Genomic DNA, 21348 nt, shown 5'->3' with positions numbered 1-21348 from the left:
TGGGAGTTAGAGACTAACACATGCCCGCCACTACATATGAAATAGATAATCAACAAGGATCCACTGTCGAGCATAGGAAGCTCTACTCGCTATTCAGTAATAAACCATATGGGGAAATAACCTGAAAGAGAATGGCTGTATGTACTTGTATAACTGAAGCACTTTGCTGAAACTAACTCAGCATTGTAAATCAACTGCACTCCAGAATAAAAGGAAAATTAAATTTTTTTAAAAGTCTGCTCCTAGATATCTGAGCAAACACAAAATTGTCCTCTGAAATGAGCAAGCTTCAAACTATGAGACGCCAGTACATCTGAGAACGCAGTTCACAACTATATTAGAATAAGTGAATGTTCTCATGTTCCTTGCCTCGGCCAAGGCTTAGACTTACTTCTGACCCTACCAAATGGCCTTCCCTCAGCATGGTGCCACAGAGAGTTGCTACTGTAGGAATGCACGGATAGGGATCTTCTCCCAGCTTTGTCTTTAATTTGCCCTGTGACCTCAAATCACTTTCTCTGGGTCTTGGTGTCTTCAGTCATAAGATGAAGGAGCTGAATTTTTAGGTGGATTTTCCATTACTTGATACTGAAAAATATCCTGAGAAATAAAGATATTTGGTTCCTGTGTCAGAAAAGCAGCACTTGGAAGGCTATCCAATACCAGGAGAACTGGTGCAGTGCCTTGTATATACTTGAAGCTCAGTATGTGCTTGTTACATAAAGAGTGGTCTTGATTTGTATTTGTAATTTAAACATAGAAAAAGCACCTTTCTTCTCTCCTTAAAAAAGAGATGGAAGGACTGAACTAGATGCCCCTCCCAGGCTGTCCTCTATCCAGAACTTCTATTTAGGGTTAATTATTCCTGCCTCCCAGTGCCCCATCTGCTTCAGCCCTGCCCACTGTCATCTGCCCCCAGGGGGAGGCACAGGGTCATATGTGTGCTGCCACGAGTACATCCTGGGTGCTGCGATCCTGCTGCTCCTTGCTGGCCATCCACACTGACCCGAGGGCAGGCGGGGTGACCAAGATTGCATACAAGGGTCTGGGTGTTGGTTTCAGGGGCCTGCCAGGCCTGGCTGTGCTGGAGGTGCTCTGACTTCATGCGGATCACATTTTTGTCATCTGCCAAAGGGAAGGACTGACTGAACTTGCCAGAGGCAGGGACAGCTGGCTGGCTCAGAAGTCCTCTTTAAGCCCAGCCAGGCCTTTTGTTGCTGTTTAGTCATTAAGTCACGTCTGACTCTTTGCCATCCCATGGACTGCAGCACACCAGGCTTCCCTGTCCTTCACTGTCCCCTGGAGTTTGCTCAGATTCATGTCCATTGAGTCCATCTCATCCTCTGCTTTCAATCTTTCCCAGCATCAGGGTCTTTTCTGTTGAGTCAACTCTTCACATCAGATGGCCAAAGTGTTGGAGCTTCAGCTTCAGCATCAGTCCTTCTAATGAATATTCAGTGTTGATTTCCTTTAGGATTGACTGGTTTGTGGAGAAGGCAATGGCAACCCACTCCAGTACTCTCGCCTGGACAATCCCATGGACGGAGGAGCCTGGTAGGCTGCAGTCCGTGGAGTCGCTAAGAGTCGGACATGACTGAGCGACTTCACTTTCACTTTTCATTTTCATGCATTAGAGAAGGAAATGGCAGCCCACTCCAGTGTTCTTGCCTGGAGAATCCCATGGACGGAGGAGCCTGGTAGGCTGCCATCTATGGGGTCGCACAGAGTCTGACATGACTGAAGCAACTTAGCATCAGCAGCATAGTAAGATTTTAATTTCAAAAACTGTGACAGTCCAAAAGCAATATTTTATAGACCACATTTTGTTTGTTCATTCCTCTGTCAGTGAAATTGGGGTTTTTCCACCTTCTGACTATTGTTAATGATGCTGCCTTGAACACTGGTACACAAACATCTATTTGAGTCCAGAAATTTGAGTAATGATTTGATTGAGAATTTTGAATTTCGTTTGTAATCCAAATCTTTCTGTGAGATTTTTGAGAATAAATCATTTTAAATATTGTAGTTTGTTCTCTTCATTCAAAATGAATACTTTATATAGAACCATTTTTCTGAACAAATGTATTTTTCATTTGTTGGATTTTTTTTTTTTAAAGAGATGGAGGTTGCTTGGGAATTTTTCAAAGATTATTTTAGTAAGCTGATTTAACAAAACCTGGAATATCTTGAACCATTGATGAAAATTATTTTAGAGCATCTCTAGAAAGTAAAATGTAAATATAGGCACTCTTTAAAAACCTTTCATTAGCATTAATATTTTATGTGTAAAAGCCTCTATTTTTAACAAATCAATGTTGGCAATTTAAATTCCAGAAAAGTGATGAAATGAAAAATCATTTTAAGTTGTTTTAAGAAAAGTCATCAGTTTTGAAATCTGTTCTGGAGAAGGAAATGGCAACCCACTCCAGTACTCTTGCCTGGAAAATCCCATGGATGGAGAAGCATGGTAGGCTACCGTCCATGGGGTTACAAAGAGTCGGACACGACTGAGCCACTTCACTTTCCTATTGGCATCAATCAGGTTTAAAAACTGTGTTTACTACAAATTCATATTAACTTGTGAACTCATGAGAAATAATATTTTGAAGAAAGAATAAATCTCTCTAGGTGTTTAAAAATAATTTTCTTAAATTTTTTTTTCTAAGTCTGAGGATGAAAAGGAACAATTAAAGAAATATATTGAATTAAAACAATCTCTGGAAGATAGGTTGGACCAAGAAAAGAAGAAAAATAGTGAGTTAGAAACAGAGATTACTGGATTTAAGAAAGTCTTAAAAATGACAAGAAGGAAGTTAAATGAATATGAAAATGGAGAGCTTAGTTTCCATGGAGATTTAAAAACCAGTCAAACTGAAATGGATATTCAGATTAATATGCTAAAACATAAGACTGATGATCTTACAGCAGAGCTGGAAACTGCATCTTCAAAATGTCTGCACCTGGATGCAAAAAATCAAGTTCTTCGAGAGGAGTTATTGTCTATGAAAGGAATGCAAAAGAAATGTGAAAAACTAGAGAAGAATAAAAAGAAGTTGGAGCAAGAAGTAGTGAACCTCAGAAGTCTTATAGAAATGGATATGATAGAACACAGTCAAATAGAGCAGTATAAACGGGAAATTGAAGAAAGAGCGAGACAAGAACTCGTAGAGAAATTAAAAGAAGTCAACCTATTTTTGCAGATGCAAGCAGCATCTCAAGAGAACTTAGAGCAGTTACAAGAGAAGAATAATGCTTCCATAAGAAGTCAGATGGAACTCAGAATTAAAGACTTGGAATCTGAACTCTCCAAGGTGAAAACTTTGCAAGAAGATTCTCATAAAGCAGAGTTGGAAAAATATAAGCATCTCTACCTAGTAGAACTAGCAGTTAGAAAGTCATTGGAAGGTAAACTAGACAAGACTCATGAGAGGCTGGCAGAGATCAGCACCAAACTTGAGGTGGAGAAGCAGCAGAACAGATCTTTACTCAGCACTCTTAGCACGAGGCCAGTCCTGGAGCCCCCTTGTGTTGGAAATTTCAATAATCCTTTAGTGCTCAACGGAAGTCTTACTCTACAAGCGAATGGAGGGTTTTCTACCTCAATTCCACGCCCTTCAAATGACAGCATGGAGACTTACTTGACCAAGATGCGGCAGGAGTTGGACAGGAGTATAACTAGAGAACTAAGAGAAGCTGCTGCTGAATTTGAATCTGAGTCCTATGGATTGTCTCCTCTAGGAGCTACAGATGGGTCAAATCTGTATGAGGACCTGCTTTTGAAAACATCACAAGAATATGTACAGGTTTTGAAGAAAAAATATATGATCTGAAAGATAAATAGTAAAAATTTCCCTTCTGGACTATTTTCATGACATTTTAGTTGTTTCTCATTAAACATGATGAGAAAATCTTAAAAAAAAAAAAAAAGGATTGACTGGTTTGATCTCCTTGCAGTCCAAGGGATTCTCAGGAGTCTTCTCCAGCACCACAATTCAAAAGCATCAATTCTTTGATGCTCAGCCTTCTTTATGGTCCAACTCTCACATCCATACACGACTACTGGAAAAACCATAGCTTTGACTAGATAGATCTTTGTTGGCAGAGTGATATCTTTGCTGTGAATATGCTGTTTAGATTTGTCATGACTTTTCTTCCAAGGAGCAAGTGTTTTTTAACTTCATGGCTTGTGGTCACCATTGGCAGTGATTTTGGAGCCCAAGAAAATAAAATCTGTCACTGCTTCCACTTTTTCCCCTTATATTTGCCATGAAGTGATGGGACCAGATGCCATGATCTTAATTTTTTGAATGTTGAGTTTTAAGCCAGCTTTTTCACTCTCCTCAAGAGGCTCTTTAGTTCCTCTTCACTTTCTGCCATTAGAGTGGTATCATCTGCATATCTGAGGTTGTTGATATTTCTTCTGGACTTTGGGAATCCCCCCCCCCCCAAATAGGCATGTGTCCTCATGCCCCAGAAACTAGACTGAAAGGGGCCTACCTCTTGGAACTGCTGGAGAGGGACTGTGGATCCCCACCTTAGACCTTTACTGTCCCTTAGAACATTCACCAGCTTATGGGGAAGACAGAGTGGTTAAAAGACCAAGCGGGCTGGAATTCCAGCGGTGCAGCTGGCCTGGCTACATGACAGGTGGATTAAAGAGGATTTTCCTGCTCTGGGCCAACCCTCCTTGGGCAATTCAATGCAGTTCCACAAGGACCTCTAGCGGCTGTCTAGTCAAATTACAGTTTCCCGGTCTCTTCCACAGCTGGCTGCCTGGGCAGGTTCAACCCTGCCCCTCCACGGCACACACCTAGCACATGATGGAAGAGGGTTTCCTCCAAGGCCCAGTGAAGACCCGTGACTGACCCATGACAGGGGAGCCCTTCCTGCAGTGTTATTACTGAGAAAATGGCTGGCTCCTTGCTCCTCTACATCCTGACCAGTGTATCCACGTCACGAGGGACTGTGGGCTAGCCCACATCGTGACGGAGACCGAATAATGCTAACAGACACGCCTCCCATCCTAGGCATCCTCCCCAGCTAACTACCAACGGGACCCTCTCGCAGAGCATTTGCATAGGGCGCTGGCAGCGTTTGAGCTGGGATTTGGAGGCTTCGGAGCTCACTCTCTCTGCCACGCGCTACTGGCCCCGAAAGATGTCAGCATACCACCGTGAAAACCTGGGGTTTTCTTACAGAGAAAAAGAATTTCTTGCCAATGATTTTTTTTACTGCATGTCTTTAATACAAATGGCAAGACATTTCTTCAAAAGACCCAGACATCAACAGCAGATAAAGGGTCATTGGATTCTTAGGGAAACAGCTAGATTTAAGGACAGGGCCTGACAGGCAACTGTGTGAACTCCCCCAACCTGACTATCTGGGAACTCCAATCTTCTCCCCAAAGTAAGGAAAATAATATGTGTTCCATCTACTTCTTGGGCTTGTTGCAAGGATTAGATAAAAATGCTGTGAATGAACCTATTTTATAAAATTAAGTCCTATGACAATCGTAACATTTATTTTTGAGAAAACTCAACTTATAATTACCAACTGATATTCGAATAAAGGAAAGAAAAGCACCGAGTGTTTATTGAGTTTGACTCAGCAGGTAAAGAATCTGCCTGCAATGCAGGAGACACAGGAGACTCGAGTTCAATCCCTGGGTCGGAAAGATCCCCTGGAGGAGAAATGGCAACCCACTCCAGTGTTCTTGCCTGAAAAATCATGCGGACAGTGTAGCCTGGTGAGTTAAAACCCAAAGGTCACAAAGAGCAGGACGTGACTGAGCCACAAGCACACAGGTAGTGTTACCATCCCCAGATGGGTCAGCGGGAAAGAATCCGCCTGCCAAAGCAGGAAACGCAGATTCGATCACTGAGTTGAGAAGATCCCCCGAAGGAGGAAATGGCAACCCACTCAAGCATTCTTGCCTGGAAAATCCCAGAGGAGCTTGGACAGAGGAGCTTGTCAGGGTACAGTCCATGGGGTCACGAAGAGTCAGACACGACTGACACACACATACACCACTACATAAGAGCTGCCGACTAAAATCACACAGTACTATTTTTACCTATAAATTCAGTGTAGAGTGAACACTTTCATAGACCGTTTGCAGGACTGTTCATTGGCACAAAGTCTTAAGGGCATGTGTAATAGATTTCACCAGCTTTTGGCTTGGGAATTCCACTGCTGGGAATCTCTCCAAGGAAACAGGTGTAGGAAATACTTCATGCATAAAGATTTCTCCCTTATAACAAGGAAAAATTGGAAGTAATTTAAATGGTCAAATACTGGAGAAAGTGGTAGCAGCCCTTAACTTTGGCCTATCCAGTCTCCCTTCAGTTAACATAGCTTCTTTTTTTCCTTTCAGAAGCTCCACTTCAAAATCTATCTGATCCACGTGGTTCTGACCAGTGCTGAGCTGAACTGTCAACTGCAGGGAAAGAAACAGGAGACCTGGCCAATGAACGCATTTCCAGACACAGAGATTATCCAGGAATGGCTCCCATGGCTGGGGAAGAGGCATCCTTTTTGCCCTAAGATTGCTGACTTCAGTTAAAACCTACACAGTGGAAAGAGGAGTCAGGAGATGAAGAGCTGGTTCTGAAGGAATATTTTAAGATCAATGAACTCTTCTTTTTGCTTAAACTACTTTGACTCAGGTTTATGTCACTAGCAACAGAGTGCTAACACAGATCATTATTTGGTAGCTGAAAGAGATCAATCTGATGAAACATTTGCAGCCATTCTAAACCATCTTTATGAATGGTTTCTAGTAACATAAGCTTATGGTAAAGTGAAGGACGTGTGATACACAATCAACATATAACATGATCTTTATAGTTAAACATTTCCTGGGAGCAAAGATGTTTTTTCTAAGAAAACACATCAGAATACTAGCAGTCATGCTAGCTGGTGAGATTACTAATTTTTAATCTTTTATTTGTGTATTTCCCATACAAAGATACATGTGTGCAAGCTAAGTTGCTTTGGTCATGCCTGATTCTTTGTGACCCCATGGACTGTAACCCACCAGGCTTCTCTGCCCATGGAATTCTCCAGGCAAGAATACTGGAGTGGGTAGCCACTCCCTTCTCCAGGGGATCTTCCTGACCCAGGGTCAAACTCAGTCTCCTGCATTGCAGGCAGATTCTTTATCATCTGAGCCACCAGGGAAGCCCCCACAAAGATATATATCTTACAATAAGTAGGAAAGTAAGGAAAAATTAAGAAAAAGATACAATTTTACTGATTAATTTATACCTTCCTTAACTTCCAAAAGGACCTCAGTTACCATTGTCTTCTCAGATGAAAATATACAGAGCACCTCTTTTTGAAGTGACAGTTTGGAATTTCCCTTACAATACTGACCTACCAGTGTTGCACCAAGTAGAACGTTTTGTTTTTTTTCCCCCAGTTCTAAATCTGAAAATATGCCCCTCTACAGGAAAGTAGAGTCTCCTCTTCAACGATTTTGTGATCTTCAGTCTGACTATTACTAAGAAGGAAAATGTGACATGAACAACCTCCAGTCAGAATATGTATGCATTGATCTCATGGAGCTGAACCTCAAGTCATAAAGGTCCCCACTCCACCTTATACTTGAAAGGAATCTAAAGCTGGACTAAAAGACAGAATGAACCGTGACTATTGGCCACAGTCTAGTAAAGATACACGACTTTGACCTGCTGAGGACAGACCCAAGGCCAAGACGATGTCACCAGGCACAGCCCCTGGCTTAGAAACTCAGGTTCTTCAGCCACTCCATCTCCCTGCTTCCGGTTTTCTCTTTTCTCTATCAGGGCCTGCCTTGCTTTCTGGGCCAAAGCCAGTCCGAGTCCAAAACACTCACCCCCTCTCTCCTTCGGGTCAGGGTTCTGCCCCAGTTCTGCAGCAGGTAATGAAGCGCATGACAGGGAGGGGGAAATCCACGACAGTCGTCAGCAGCAGCACAGACCAGGCCTCAGCTTCTCCCCTTTGCTCTGCTGGGCTACTTCCACTCCAGGGTCATCTTACCGAGGTTATCCATCCCACCCCAGCCCACAGTGGACTCAATCAGCTCTGCCGTACCACAGTCCCCTCTTATCCACGGGTTTGCTTTCTGCAGTTTCAGTTACCAGTGGCCAACCTCAGTCCGAAAATATTAAATGAAAAATTCCAGCAATAAACAGTTTGTACATTTTGTGTGTGCTGTGTTGAGTAGCATGATGAAATCTCACACCTGAATCATCCCTTTGTGCAGCAAATTGGCGCTGTATGTACCTGTCAGTAGTAGTGGTCTTGATATCACACTGCTTGTGTTCAGGTTACCCTTATTTTACTTAGGGCAATGCTGGCAATTCCTATAGTCTTTCAGTTCAGTTCAGTCACTCAGTCGTGTCTGACTGTTCGCGACCCCATGCTTTATAAAATAAACTTTATCGTGTGTGTGTATAGGAAAAGAACATAGTACATATAGGTTTGGTATCATCCTGGGTTTCAGGTATCTGCAAGGGCTGGGGACAGTCTTGGAAAAGATCCCTATGTATAAGCGGGAAATTATTGTTGTTTGGTCGCTAAGTCATGTCCGACTTTTGTGACCCCATGGACTGTATAGTCTGCCAGGCTCTTCTGTCCATGGAATTTCCCAGGGAAGAATACTAGAGTGGGACAGTGGGTTGCCATTCTTCCTGACCCAGGGATTGAACCTGTGTCTCCTGCATTACAGGCAGAATTTTTTCGCCACTGAGCCACTTGGGTAAGCATGTGGAAGATTACTGTTCAAAAGACCAGCATCTGCACAAAAAGTGGTCCACAGTGCCCCCTGGTGATCAATCAGAACATAATGGGGACTTAATTTGCACATTCAGTTAAAAAAGGAGCCACAGCATCTTCAGTGAAAAAGTGGTTGACTCTCCTCTGTGATAATTGGATCTTACTTGAATATAGGTATTTTTACATGGTACCAAATAATGAAGAGAAAACTCACAATAACTGAGTAAAGGGAGAAATACAGATAGACACTATCAATTTAATTCTATCACAAGTTACCTTGGCACCCAAGGCCCTGAGGAAAGACCCTTGACAAAGACTGCATTCTGGTAAACCTCCAAATTTTAAGACATAATGAACCATTTACCAATAGGGAAAGGGTCAAGTTATTCACTTTAAGCTTTAAATCAGCCAGAAGTTAATTTAACAACCTGCTAAAATAAAAACACAAAGGGATTTCAGCAGTGGACAATGAAAAAAAAGTGCAATAAATATTACCATCTCTGTGTAAGAAAATAAATACAACACATTTCATGAAAATAATGCTTTTTATTATTAATGCTTTGAGTAAGAAACCTCCTCCACCAAGTTTAAGACACATTTTTTTTTTTTTTTTTTTTTTTTGTTGCCTATGTTACATCATTTTTCTTAAAGAGAAGCTGTTTGCTGGATTTCAGGTAAGTTCATTTTGTAGTTTCAAACTCATATTTAACTTCCTTTCTCTTAGCCATTTAAGGATCCAGTTGCTTGATTCCAGACACATCTCTTATAAAGGATCTCATAGAGTCTTCTAAAATCACGTATATAGGTAATAAAAGCACAGTCTCTTCCCTTCTGAAGAAATGTGATTTTTTAAAATAGTGTTGCCCTCCCTCTGATGACCTGATTTAGGCAGTAACAGCATTAGAAGCCACTTAGACATTTGAAGAAGTTGAAAAAGGCTTAGGCCATTATTGAGAGAGTTGGAAGATGGATTTTGGCTCTGGTTGAACCTGGTCCATGTCTGGGTTGACGTTAAGAAATGTTATAAAAGAACACCAGAAATAACTTACCCCTTTCTTTTTTCTTTCATAATCCCCTAAAGGTGTGCTTGTGTGTATGTATTTTGAGAGGAAGAAACTAATCACACAGTGTCCACTTAGCTGAGGAAGTCAAATTCAGAAAATTTTATGAACTTCCTTTATTAAGTCAGATTAAGGAAGTTTTATGATCCTTTGTTCTAGATATTTATCACTTTAGACTTGAAGAGGTTTTTTTTTTTGTTTTTTTAAGTTCTGTATAAGAGATAGTTTGGCCTTGTGTTGGATTAACAACACCCAGGACTGTCAAACATAAGTGGACCATGAGTAGGATGCTCCATTTGTGTTTCATCATTGTTTGTTTGTCTTGGCAAGATTTATTCAGGTGCATTGTAATAGGAGCCCTTAATACAGACTCAGGCAGCAGCTGTGGGGGCGTGACCCTCTCCCCAGCACAGTGGATTTCAGGAATTAAGAACACATACTTGAGTACTTTCAAATACCAATGGTCAATTTAAAACTGGTAACTGTTCCTCTTCAAGGAGCACTGTTGGCAAACTATTTGGAATTAATGGAATAAAACGTTGATCATAAAGAAAGACGCGTCTCTATGAAAATGGCTTCAAAATATTAAAAAAATATATATATATATCTCCAACAATCTCATCTTCCAAGAAATCCAGTAATAATCCAACTCAATTCTGTTAGCAAGCAAGCAAAGAAAGAAAACTGGCCAATCTTCTGGCAAACTTCCCATAGAAAAACAATAAGTGCTTCAAATCACTGTGAAACTTCCTAAGAAATTTCACGCATGAGGTTAAATTCACCATATGCTGCTTCACCTAGAGAGGGGAAGAGAGAGGAAGAAAAATTATTTCATTAAACAGAGTTGACAAATCAGAAGTTAACTCATTCTTGGGAAGGGCTAGAGACACTTCTGATCTAAAAGTTTTAAGATCTCAAGTTAATTTTGGGCACTTAGTGTAGTAAAGAAAAATCTGGGTTTGCTAAAATGCAAAAAATTCATTACTGAGTCCTGGTTTAGGGTCAGGCCTAGGGTCTTCCTCTCAGCTCTCATCCCACCTCTCCAAATATGACGCTGATACACTTTAGTAAGCACTGCCGGGACAAAACACTGGTCAGCAGCTGTGGCTACTGTGATCATCACATTCGAGAATATTGGAAGAGTTAAAAGACAAATGAGAGCAGAAGGGGTTCCCAACATTAGAGCAAAAGAGCAGCAGTCATCCAGCACTCAGCCAGGAAGGTGACCTTGACCCATTTTCCTATCGTGGCCCTGATCATGGCCATCAGGAAATCCATCTCCAGGTAAGGGAGAGCGGGCAAGTTGCAATCCACTGACCTCTCATTACCTCTGTCTTTGGGTACCCCAGAGGCCTGCTGCTCAGACTTAACAGTGAGAGGAAGCAATTGCTGATACTTATGAGAAGAACTGCTTACCAAAGCACATCTACACATACTTCTGGTAAACATTACCAGCTTCCATTCAATATGAGTCTAGCAAGACAAGGACTATTGTACACTCTCTTGGACTATTAAACAGTCCTGATGGCAAACCTGGTGGGTGGAATGGTGGGGGACCCACTCCTGGACTCTGAAATGGGTAGGAGTCATAAGCATCTGTTCCAGGTCACATTCAAGGCACTGCCCATTCCTAGGATTCTTGCATCCTGTCTCAGGAGGGGTCACACCCTGGGCTAGTCTTCTGCCCTCCTCCCACAAGGATAGGAAAAAATGCTCCCTCTTATATCCAAGCTGTAGAAAAGGCCCATTCATCTATGTTAATATAGTAGAAACCTCAAATTTATCTTTTTCATTGACTTATTCAATGTGCAGACTTATGGGTTTTCTTTTCCAGTTTTACTTTGTTATTAAAGCAAACATTGCCTTCAGGCATGTTATTTAGACAAAGATTAACTGTACTTCAGAGACTGTTACATCCTGTAAAGTGAACTTTAACCTTGAAGAGTTGGCCTGTCATCTTACTGACCGTCCTCCTTGATAATTTGTTGCCCAGCCATAATGTTATAATTGCTACCTCTGTCTTCCTTCCTGAAAAGATGGCTTTTCAGGTCCAGAACACAATCACTGGCCTGGGCCTCTTCTCTTGCAGGCACAACAGCAGAATAAATGCCATGACTGATTCTTCTTTGTTGTTGTTAGATTCTTTATTCAAACAGGGGGCTTCTCTGGTGGCTCAGAGGTTAAAGCATCTGCCTGCAATGCGGGAGACCTGGGTTCGATCCCTGGGTCGGGAAGATCCCCTGGAGAAGGAAATGGCAACCCACTCCAGTATTCTTGCCTGGAGAATCCCATGGACAGAGGAGCCTGGTGGGCTACAGTCCACAGGGTCGCAAAGAGTTGGACACGACTGAGCGACCTCACTTTCACTTTTCTTATTCAAACAACATAATCAAGAATCTTTGTTTCAAAGGATCAGCCTGACAAGTAGCCAGTATTTATTAAACACCAACTCTGTGCCATGCACTCTCCTAGGTTAAGTTTGGAATGAAAAACCAAAACTAAAACCTGAGTTTTGCTGTGAAGAGATTTACAGTCATGATGGAAAGGCAATGATTCACCAATAGAACTGTTACATAATATAATAAGGCAGAATACATGAATGCTGAGAATTTAAGCCCAAACCTGAGCTGCAACCTACAAAGTCTAGCTTAGCATGGACACTCTCATCTCCACAAATAGCAGCCAGTCTGTTGCAAGCAGAAAGTGTTTAAATGACACCAGAGTTGGAGCCTGGTCAGCTGCCAGTTTGGAGAAGGAAATGGCAACCCACTCTAGTACTCTTGCCTGGAAAATCCCATGGACGGAGGAGCCTGGTAGGCTACAGTCCATGGGATCACAAAGAGTCAGACACGACTGAGCGACTTCACTTTCACTTTCAGCTGCCGGGGATGGATGTAACCAGAGGGCAGCAAAACCTCCTGGTTAGAAACAAGGTGAAGGTTCCAGAGCTAGAATGCTGGGCTTTGAGTCCCAGCACTATTGCTTCCTAAAACTTTAAGCAAGTCTCTGACTTTTCTGTGCATCAGCTCTCCAGCAGAAAAAAACACAAAGAAAAAAAGACTACCTAACTCATAGGACTGCGGTGAGAGTTCAGCGAGTTCAGACATGGGAAGCCGCCAGTAAGCGCAGCCCACAATGCCCAACAAACGCTACCGCTGCTGCTGTTACTGTCATCACCATCCTCGAGGCCTTGAGGCTGCCAGACAGGCCAACGTGACCCGTGTCGCCTGGGAAAAGTACCAGTCCCCTGTATTCCTTCATTTGAACCCTAACCTAATTTCAAAAACCTTGATCACACCCTTCTGTCCTGTCCCTTCCCCATCTTCAGGCTATGTTCTTCTCTTTCATTCTCTCCGATCGCTCCTTCCCTCCAAGTGTCCATTTCCTGGCAGGATGGACCGCACATTCCCACAGGCACTAGAGGACCAGGGCCTGCGGATCTGGATCACATGCTCACCCACCATGTGAATCCTTCACCTTGGGTCAAGTGCCAGGTCTGATTCTCGTGAGAAAACATCATCATGGGTCAGAACTAGGCTCCACAAGCACAGACCTAAGACAGGGTCTTGGGAATTCCCTGGCAGCCCAGTGGTTAGGACTCAACTCTTTCTCTGTTGTGGCGGAGGTTCAAACCCTGATCAGGGAACTAAGATACTGCAAGCCATGGGGCGCAGGGGAAAAAAAAAGTCTCCACCTGGTGTCCTAGTTTGTAGATAAGAGTTCAGGGTGTCTGTGATGGGGAAAAAACTGGCATGGAAAGAGGTTTTCATTTTCATTAAGCTCTAACTGAAATGTATTATTTTTTTTAATGATGAATGTAGGCAATAAACTAAGAGGTGACAGTGTATCTGTGATGGCCACTGACAGAAATATAGGAATTATAGATACTTTCATATCACGGCACTGTTGCTGCCATATGTCTTAAAATATTCAGTTCTCACTACTCTGAAAGTACAGGAAGGTTATGGACTCTCTACTAGAACTTACTATTTAATGTATTCATTAAAAAGCCAACATATTACTATATATCCCATATTTTATATACCCCACATTTTGTAAAATATTTTTATAAATGTATTTCCATATAGTTGGTTTCTTTTGTAATCTTATGTACTTTATGTATTAAAAATATTATTCCTAGGGGAGTCATAGGCCTTACCAGCTTGCCAAAATGATCCATGGTACATGAAATGGTTAAGACCCCTTTGCTTTAGAAGATTGAGGACCACTGATAAGGGCTGCAATATTAGAAAGATGGAAGATGTGTAAATACTTACTGAAATGTGGCGTTATAATATTCTGCAGGTGTCACTATTTTTGGTCCACCAAAGTAGTCCAGGACCCAAATATTGGTTATATTCAACTTAGCGAAGAACCAATTATGGCTGGATGGCCAGGTTTTCATCTCAGGGTGTCGAATGAATAATGAATTCTTTGCAACGTCCATTTCTGTTTCACTCACCTAAAAGATATATATAAAATAAACCTACTCATAGCAATGACATTTTGCTTTCTTGGCTGTTAAGAATGTGTGATTCTAGCATTCCACAAATCCTAAAGAGATTATTTAGTTATAAATCCTGATTTTTTTAATTTTTATTTATAAAATTAATTATTGATCAATAATTGAAATATAACTCTGTATTAGTTTTAGGTGTATACAATATAAAGATTTGACATATGCATACCCTGCAAAATAATCACAAGTTTAGTTAACGTTCATCACTACACATAGTAGTAATTTTTTCTCACCTTTTTTTCCCTTTGTGCTGAGCACTTTTAACATCTACTACAAATCTTGATCTTAAGCCATCAAGAGGCAGTAAAAGAAGCTTGAAGAAATGCAGAGAACAATGGAGATTTCAAATGTTGGTGATAACATATACTATAATGAAGTGGGAAACCATCATGAGTACCAGTTTTCATTGTGAAATAGCAATTTCGAGCTGTCAGAGTAATTGGCACAAAGTACCATAATAAAATAGTGCTGGTGGTTACGCTGTGTAACATTAGCACTTTTATCCCACAGCATGCATATATTAAACACATAGACGAGTGCACATAAAGGATAGAAGTCTTTAGAAGGAGCGCAATGGAACTCAAGTGCATCTGCTGCCCCTCCCCCCGTCTCTGACCATTGAAGAACACTCAGCTCCAGAAACAGAGCCACATAGAATTTTGAGACCACGATTAAAACCTATCTGAGGTATTCATGATTGACAAGGTCAAGAAGTCTGCCTACTGGCTTAGCAATCAGATCAGTCCTCACAACACCTTGCCCTTTGCCCTTCCCACTGTTTTATTTAACCTCTTCTCTCTAGCACTCACCCCCAACTATCTAAATTCACTTCTAGTATTTAATACAGATACTCTCCCTTGTCTTCAATTTTTAAAGTTTACTTTAATTAGAGGATTCATTGCTTTACAATGCTGTACTGTGCTCTGCCATAGATGCACATGAATCAGCCACAGGCGCACACACCCCCTCGCTCATGAAGCTCCCACCCGCGAGGTCGTCACAGAGCATCGCACTGAGCTCCCTGTGCTACCCAGCGGCTTCCCATCAGCTCTGTTGTACACGTGGTAATATGTGTATCTCAGGGCTGCTCTCTCAATTCATCCCGCCCTCTACGTCCCCCTCTATGTCCACAAGTCCCTTCTCTATGTCTGCGTCTCTATTCCTGCCCTGCAAATAGGTTCACCAGTACCATTTTTCTAGATTCCATATATACATGCATTAATACACAACATTTTTCTCTGACTTACTTCACTCTGTATAACAGGCTCTAGGTTCATACACCTCACTAGAACTGACTCAAATTCATTCCTTTTTATGACTGAATATTCCATTGTATATATGTACACATCTTCTTTATCCATTCATCTGTCAATGGACATCTAGGTTGCTTCCATGTCCTGGCTATTGTAAATAGTGCTACAATGAACACTGGGGTACATGTGTCTTTTTCAATTATGGTTTTCTCAGGGTATATGCCCAGTAGTGGGATTGCTGGGTCATATGGTAGTTTTATTCCTAGTTTTTAAAGAAATCTCCATACTGTTCTCCACAGTGGCTGTATCAATTTACATTCCCACCAACAATGCAAGAAGGGTTCCCTTTTCTCCACATCCTCTCTAGCATTTACTGTTTGTAGATTTTTTGATGATGGTCATTCTGATTGGTGTGAGGTGATACCTCATTGTAGTTTTGATTTGCATTTCTCTAATAATAAGCAATGTTGAGCATTTTTTCATGTGTTTATTAGCCATCTGTATGTCTTCTTTGGAGAAATGTCTGTTTAGGTCTTCTGCCCATTTTTTAATTGGGTTTTTTTTTTGATTGTTGAGCTGCATGAGCTGCTTGTATATATTTGGAGATTAATCCTTTGTCAGTTGCTTCATTTGCAATTATTTTCTCCCATTCTGAGGTTGTCTTTTCATCTTGTTCATGGTTTTTTTTGCTATGCAAAAGCTTTTAACTTTAATTAGATTCCATTTGTCCATTCTTGTTCTTATTTCCATTACTCTAGGAAATGGTCATAGAGGATCTCCCTGTGATTTATATCAAAGAGTGTTCTGCCTATGTCTTCCTCTAAGAGTTTTATGGTTTCTGATCATCTTTAATCCATTTTGAGTTTATCTTTGAGTATGGTGTTAGGAAGTGTTCTAATTTCATTCTTTTTCTTGTAGCTGTCCAGTTTTTTCAGCACCACTTCTTAAAGAGACGATCTTTTTTCCATTATATAATTCTGCCTCCTTTGTCAAAGATAAGGTGCCCATAGACGTGCAGGCTTATCTCTGGGCTATCTTGTTCCATTGGTCTATATTTCTGTTTTTGTGCCAGTACCATACTGTCTGATGACTGTAGCTTTGTAGTATAGTCTGAAGTCAGGAAGGTTGATTCCTCCAGCTCCATTCTTCTTTCTCAAGACTGCTTTGGCTATTCAGGGTCTTTTGCATTTCTATACAAATTGTGAAATTTTTTTATTCTAATTCTGTGAAAAATGCCACTGGTAATTTGATTGGGATTGCACTGAATCTATAGATTGCTTAGTCATTTTCACAATATTGATTCTTTTGATCCAAGAACATGACATATCTCTCCATCTGTTTATGTCATCTTTGATTTCTTTCATCAATGTCTTATAGTTTTCTGTATACAGCTCTTTTGTCTCCTTAGGTAGGTTTATTCCTAGGTATTTTATTCTTTTTGTTGCAATGGTGAATGGGATTGATTCCTTAATTTCTCTTTCTGATTTTTCATTGTTAGTATATAGGAATGCAAGGGATTCACATGTATTGATTTTGTGCATACTCCCCTTTTAATATACTTAATCTGCTTTCTGCTCTAAGCCACTGTTAAATACGGAGACAAGGAATCCAAACATGGGAAATACTGTACAGTGTACAACATGGTCAGGAGTATGAACTTTGAGCAGATGTTCCTTATATAGGAGCTTAATAGCTGTTACATCTGTTCAGCTTCAAAAAATAGTTCCTTTTTCTTATTGAACATCTATCTGCTCAACTGAATATTTCAATATCTTATTGAACACCTACATGAAAGTAACCAATTAAAACCTTTAGTTTTTATGAAATTACACATATTAGAATATATTCTAACTCTGTACCTCAATCACAAATTTTATTTTATTCTCAAAATATGTCTTCCTTTACTGTTGATGATGATGATCTTCTAAAGCCAGTATCTGTTCTTACACGATATTTACCTTGATAACAGTTCCTGATAGTATTATGTGAGCACAGAGGGGACTCTGCGGATCAAATCCATATTTCCTGCAGAAACTAGTCTCTGCCAAAGACATGGTCAACGTAGCATATGGATTCTCCTGTAGAGATAAAGTGAAGACCTCCCATGTGAAATATTGTCTCTGGAGAGGTAATTAATTTCACAAGTTGCATACACATTGTCCCCAGAACTTGATCGTTCTTTCATGAAACAATGAATTGGAAAATACCACCTTCCACTTGGGAAAATTACTACTTGGATAGAGACTGATCTTTATTCTCTCTCCAAAAAAAGTGTGTTGGAGGTTGTTCCGCATTTTAAGTAACCAACTCAGTAAGAATTATGTTAAACACTTTTCTTTTTCTTAGACTCCTAATTTGTCCCATACTTACCAGAGGAATTATAACTACATTATCACCCAAATACAAGGCTGAACTCCAACCTTCACTGAAAGAGCTAAAGGATTAGACTACTGTGAAACTAATGCATAAAAATACCACAATGGTTCAAGTAGCTAATTGTACAATTTAAGCAAGAAAGTAGCTGAATCATGCTTCTTGGTTATCTTATACTAGCAGAAACTATCATGTGATTTCAAAATTGGAGAAGCTGCTCTTTCCTGTTCTAGCAGTAAGAGAATTCTTTAATTAAAAATGTGATATAAGCAAAATTCCTAATTCTTTCTTATTCAGAAATCAGCTTCATAAAAGGCATTGTTGACAGATTACAGCAAAATTCACATGCTACATTTAGTGTTTTAAACTTTAAATGTCTTGTGTGTGGGATTTTGCCATCTCACAGTGACTCATCAAAACAATGAGTCATAAAGAGATCTCTTTGGAATTATTAGGCAAAAATTTGCTGTCAACAAAACCTATTAGGCAAGGCACTAGGGAGACCAAAAATAGGGGACAGGGAGACTCAGACAAGGTCTTTCCCTTCTCTCTGAGTTTATAATCTGGTTGAAAAGTCAAACATAAACAAAGTTTAAAAATGCAAAACAAAGACACAGAAGAGGTCAAAAGGCAGCGCATAACTCACTGCCAAGTGAATGATAATTAAGCATATTTGAAGTTGTTTAAGGAGATACTAGCACAGCCTGGAGTGATATGGAAACTCTAGGGAGCCTTGTAAGATAGTGAAAATCAGCACAAAAGTCAAAAGATGTATTAAAGGTAAAGTGAAGTGAAGTCGCTCAGTCGTGTCCAACTCTTTGTGACCTCATGGACTGTAACCTACCAGGATCCTCAGTCCATGGGACTTTCCAGGCAAGAATACTGGAGTGTGTTGCTCCCGACCCAGGGATCGAACCCGGGTCTCCCGCATTGTAGGCAGACACTTTACCGTCTGAGCTACCAGGGAAGCCCGTATTAAAGGTAAAGGCATTGTAATTGCAAAAACACAGAATGGGGAAAGTATACGACAAGACTGTGAGTTGCATGAAAGAAAGCTCTCTGAGGGGAAGGGGTAAGGGACACAGTAGTGAGAGGTAGAGGGTTGTGGGTAGTGAGCGTGCCTCAAGTCCAAGCTAAAGAGTCAAAGCTGTGTTTTACAGGCTGGCATCTGTCAGGGCTTTCCAAGAACCACCTGTCTGGAGAGCGTGTTAAAATGCAGATTTCTTGGTTCCATTCTCAGCCCAGGTACTTGCAGTTTTAACAAACACCCAGGTGAATCTTATGTAGCTCTGTTGCCAGATGTTGTTAAAGGTTTCTGGGCAGAGGGCAATGCTGAGTGGTATTTCGTTCATGTTATTTGGGTGGATAGGGTGGATAGAAATAGTCAGGAAGAAGATGGGTTAGAAGGAAGAGAAAAAATGGAAAGCAGAAACCAACTTTGACTGGTTAACTGACAGAATTACAGTCAGACTGATGCTGATGTGGCCATGCCTTTTCACTGCCATCACGGATCTGAAATCCTGGGTAAGCGCCTCATCACTGTCATATTCTAGAGATGTCAAAGACCTGGGCTTGAGTTCCACCTGACAGCCATTAGCTGGCTAGTCACAACTGAGTCTCTGCACCTCTGAGTGGAGTTTACTCATTGCCTAAAATGAGGAAGATAATATCAGCAAAAGTTTAAATATAATAGTGTATAGCAGTGGTTCTCACCCCTTCCCAACATTAGAAGCATCAGGAGGGATTTGGGGGGTTGTTTTATAATAAAATGTGTTTTTAGTAATATGCTTTGGAATTGCACTTTAAAAATCTTCCCAGGTGACTGTATTTGCAGCCAAGATGGACCATCACTGATGAAAGGGAAATGAACTTGCTCTGAGCAAATGTCTAAGGGAGTGGAGCAGGTGACTGGGAATAAGAAAATGGGGGAACAGGGATGTATATATACCTTAACTAAAGGAGGGTTAGCTCAGAGAATGCAGGCTCCCAGTGTCATAGATCTTCCCCTTTTTCAACAAGTTAGAAATTCAGGCTTCTAATTGCAAGCTCCATTTTTGAATGTTGGTAACTAATTCAAATTTATTAAAAACAATACAGAACTCTGCGTGAGCCAAAGAAAACCCATCTGTGGGACATACTCAGCTCACGGACCACCAGTTCGTGACCTGCGTTTTGAAGGCAATAGATCTGGCATGAAATTCCAGTGTGGCCACTGGGCTTAGGGCAAGTTCTTTATCTGCAGAGCCAGGGTGGTAACAGTCACCTCAAAGAGTGATTAAAAAACAGGATGAGGGGAAGATGAAGGGAAAGGTCATCCCGGCACATAGCAAGTACCTCATCAAATACAGGTTTCTTTCAATATAATCCATAAACAATGTTAACCTCAAGTCTAGGGATCTTTTGTCAAAAGGAACCTTCCCCAAATCTTGCTCCATCCCTGGACTCAGCATAGCTCTAGCCTTCCAGGTTGTGACACCACTCGAAGCATCAGAAATCCACCGGAGAGGTGTTAACTTGGCTCTGCCCCAAAAGGTGGACAAAGGGTGAGGACCTAGTTCTCCAATCCGGTCTGCTCCCTACGTGGGAGGCTGACCTGCACCCGAGGCCTATAACTTTTAGCAATAAGAGCCCAGTTAATGAGACACAGTGCCCCAAGACGACTCAGGTGGGAAGTCGTCCAGGTGCTGGTAAAGAATACACCCCAAGTGCGTGGCACGGTGGCAAGGACGTGTGGGCAATTCTTGGTATTTAGTTGCCCAACAATTGGAAAGCTGTAATGCACGCCTACCCAGAGCAGGAGAGAAGATCCAGAGGTTTGGGCTGGGTTCAAACTCAGCTCTATGAGGCCGGCTCTCCTTTCCAGGCAGACTTTAAGCGGTAGTCGAAAGGCTCGCGCGCGCTCCAGCCCCGCGGAGCCACACCGCCCCTCCGGCTCACCTGTAGGTTGCCCACCGACTGCTGCAGCGGGCTCAGGTAGAAGTAGGGCACGCCGCTGCCCTTGCCCAGGGGCCCATCGCTGAGCGATAAGACGTCGGCAAAGGGCCTGCCGCGCACCCCCTCCTGCGTTGAGATGGTGGCTAGGGCGCCCCAGTCACAGAGGTTTGTCACGAAGCGGGCCACTAGGGCCGCATTCTCCCGGGGCGGCAACGGCGGCAGCAGCTCGGCGGCGCCCCAGTCCCCGTGGCCCCGGCCGCCGCGGCCTCGCGCCGGCGCCACCAGCTGAGTCACCAGCGCGGGCGCCAGCAGGAAGGCGAGCACTGCGCGCACGGACCCGCGGGCACAACCCGCCATGCTGGTGACCCCAGCGAGAGTGCTGAACGCGGCGGCCTACCCCGACCCAGGAGAGCCCCGATTGGGCCCCGCCCCCTCCGAAGAGGACCAATCG

The 21348-nt window shown here is 41.9% G+C and overlaps 1 protein-coding gene and 1 long non-coding RNA gene across 3 annotated transcripts; one reads left to right on the top strand and one right to left on the bottom strand.

Annotated features, from left to right (window-relative positions):
- The first annotated feature begins 1545 nt into the window (after positions 1-1545).
- Positions 1546-3032, top strand: LOC139033505 (uncharacterized). The gene is made up of 2 exons (XR_011486056.1): positions 1546-1764; positions 2667-3032. It is a non-coding gene; the product is annotated as an uncharacterized lncRNA (long non-coding RNA).
- Positions 3033-9283: 6251 nt separating this feature from the next.
- On the bottom strand, positions 9284-21296 carry CREG1 (cellular repressor of E1A stimulated genes 1). 2 transcript variants are annotated; one of them, XM_020889228.2, is made up of 4 exons: positions 20901-21293; positions 17549-17668; positions 14096-14280; positions 9284-10615 (listed from the first exon to the last, which is right to left on the bottom strand). In XM_020889228.2, the coding sequence occupies exons 1-4, from the start codon at positions 21252-21254 to the stop codon at positions 10612-10614; spliced, it is 663 nt and encodes a 220-aa protein (XP_020744887.2). In that variant the 5' UTR covers positions 21255-21293; the 3' UTR covers positions 9284-10611. The 2 variants fall into 2 exon arrangements, with proteins under 2 accessions (XP_020744887.2, XP_070318844.1); XM_070462743.1 differs by lacking the exon at positions 9284-10615 and having other exon boundaries at positions 14092-14280; positions 20901-21296.
- Between the last annotated feature and the right edge of the window lie 52 nt (positions 21297-21348).

This window comes from Odocoileus virginianus, unplaced genomic scaffold (assembly GCF_023699985.2).
Source record: "Odocoileus virginianus isolate 20LAN1187 ecotype Illinois unplaced genomic scaffold, Ovbor_1.2 Unplaced_Scaffold_12, whole genome shotgun sequence".
In the NCBI taxonomy this organism is placed as follows: Eukaryota; Metazoa; Chordata; class Mammalia; order Artiodactyla; family Cervidae; genus Odocoileus; species Odocoileus virginianus.
The sequence above is the reverse complement of the archived record's forward strand: the minus strand, read 5'-3'. Positions and strand labels throughout refer to the sequence as shown.

Bases quoted from the DNA above. Each gene is read 5' to 3' on its own strand.
- CREG1 (XM_070462743.1), bottom strand. From the start codon at position 21,254: ATGGCGGGTTGTGCCCGCGGGTCCGTGCGCGCAGTGCTCGCCTTCCTG. The intron at 17,669-20,900 runs GTGAGCCGGAGG...TTATCTCTACAG, and splicing joins AGTCGGTGGGCAACCTACAG to GAGAATCCATATGCTACGTT. The intron at 14,281-17,548 runs GTAAATATCGTG...TATATCTTTTAG, and splicing joins TATCAGGAACTGTTATCAAG to GTGAGTGAAACAGAAATGGA.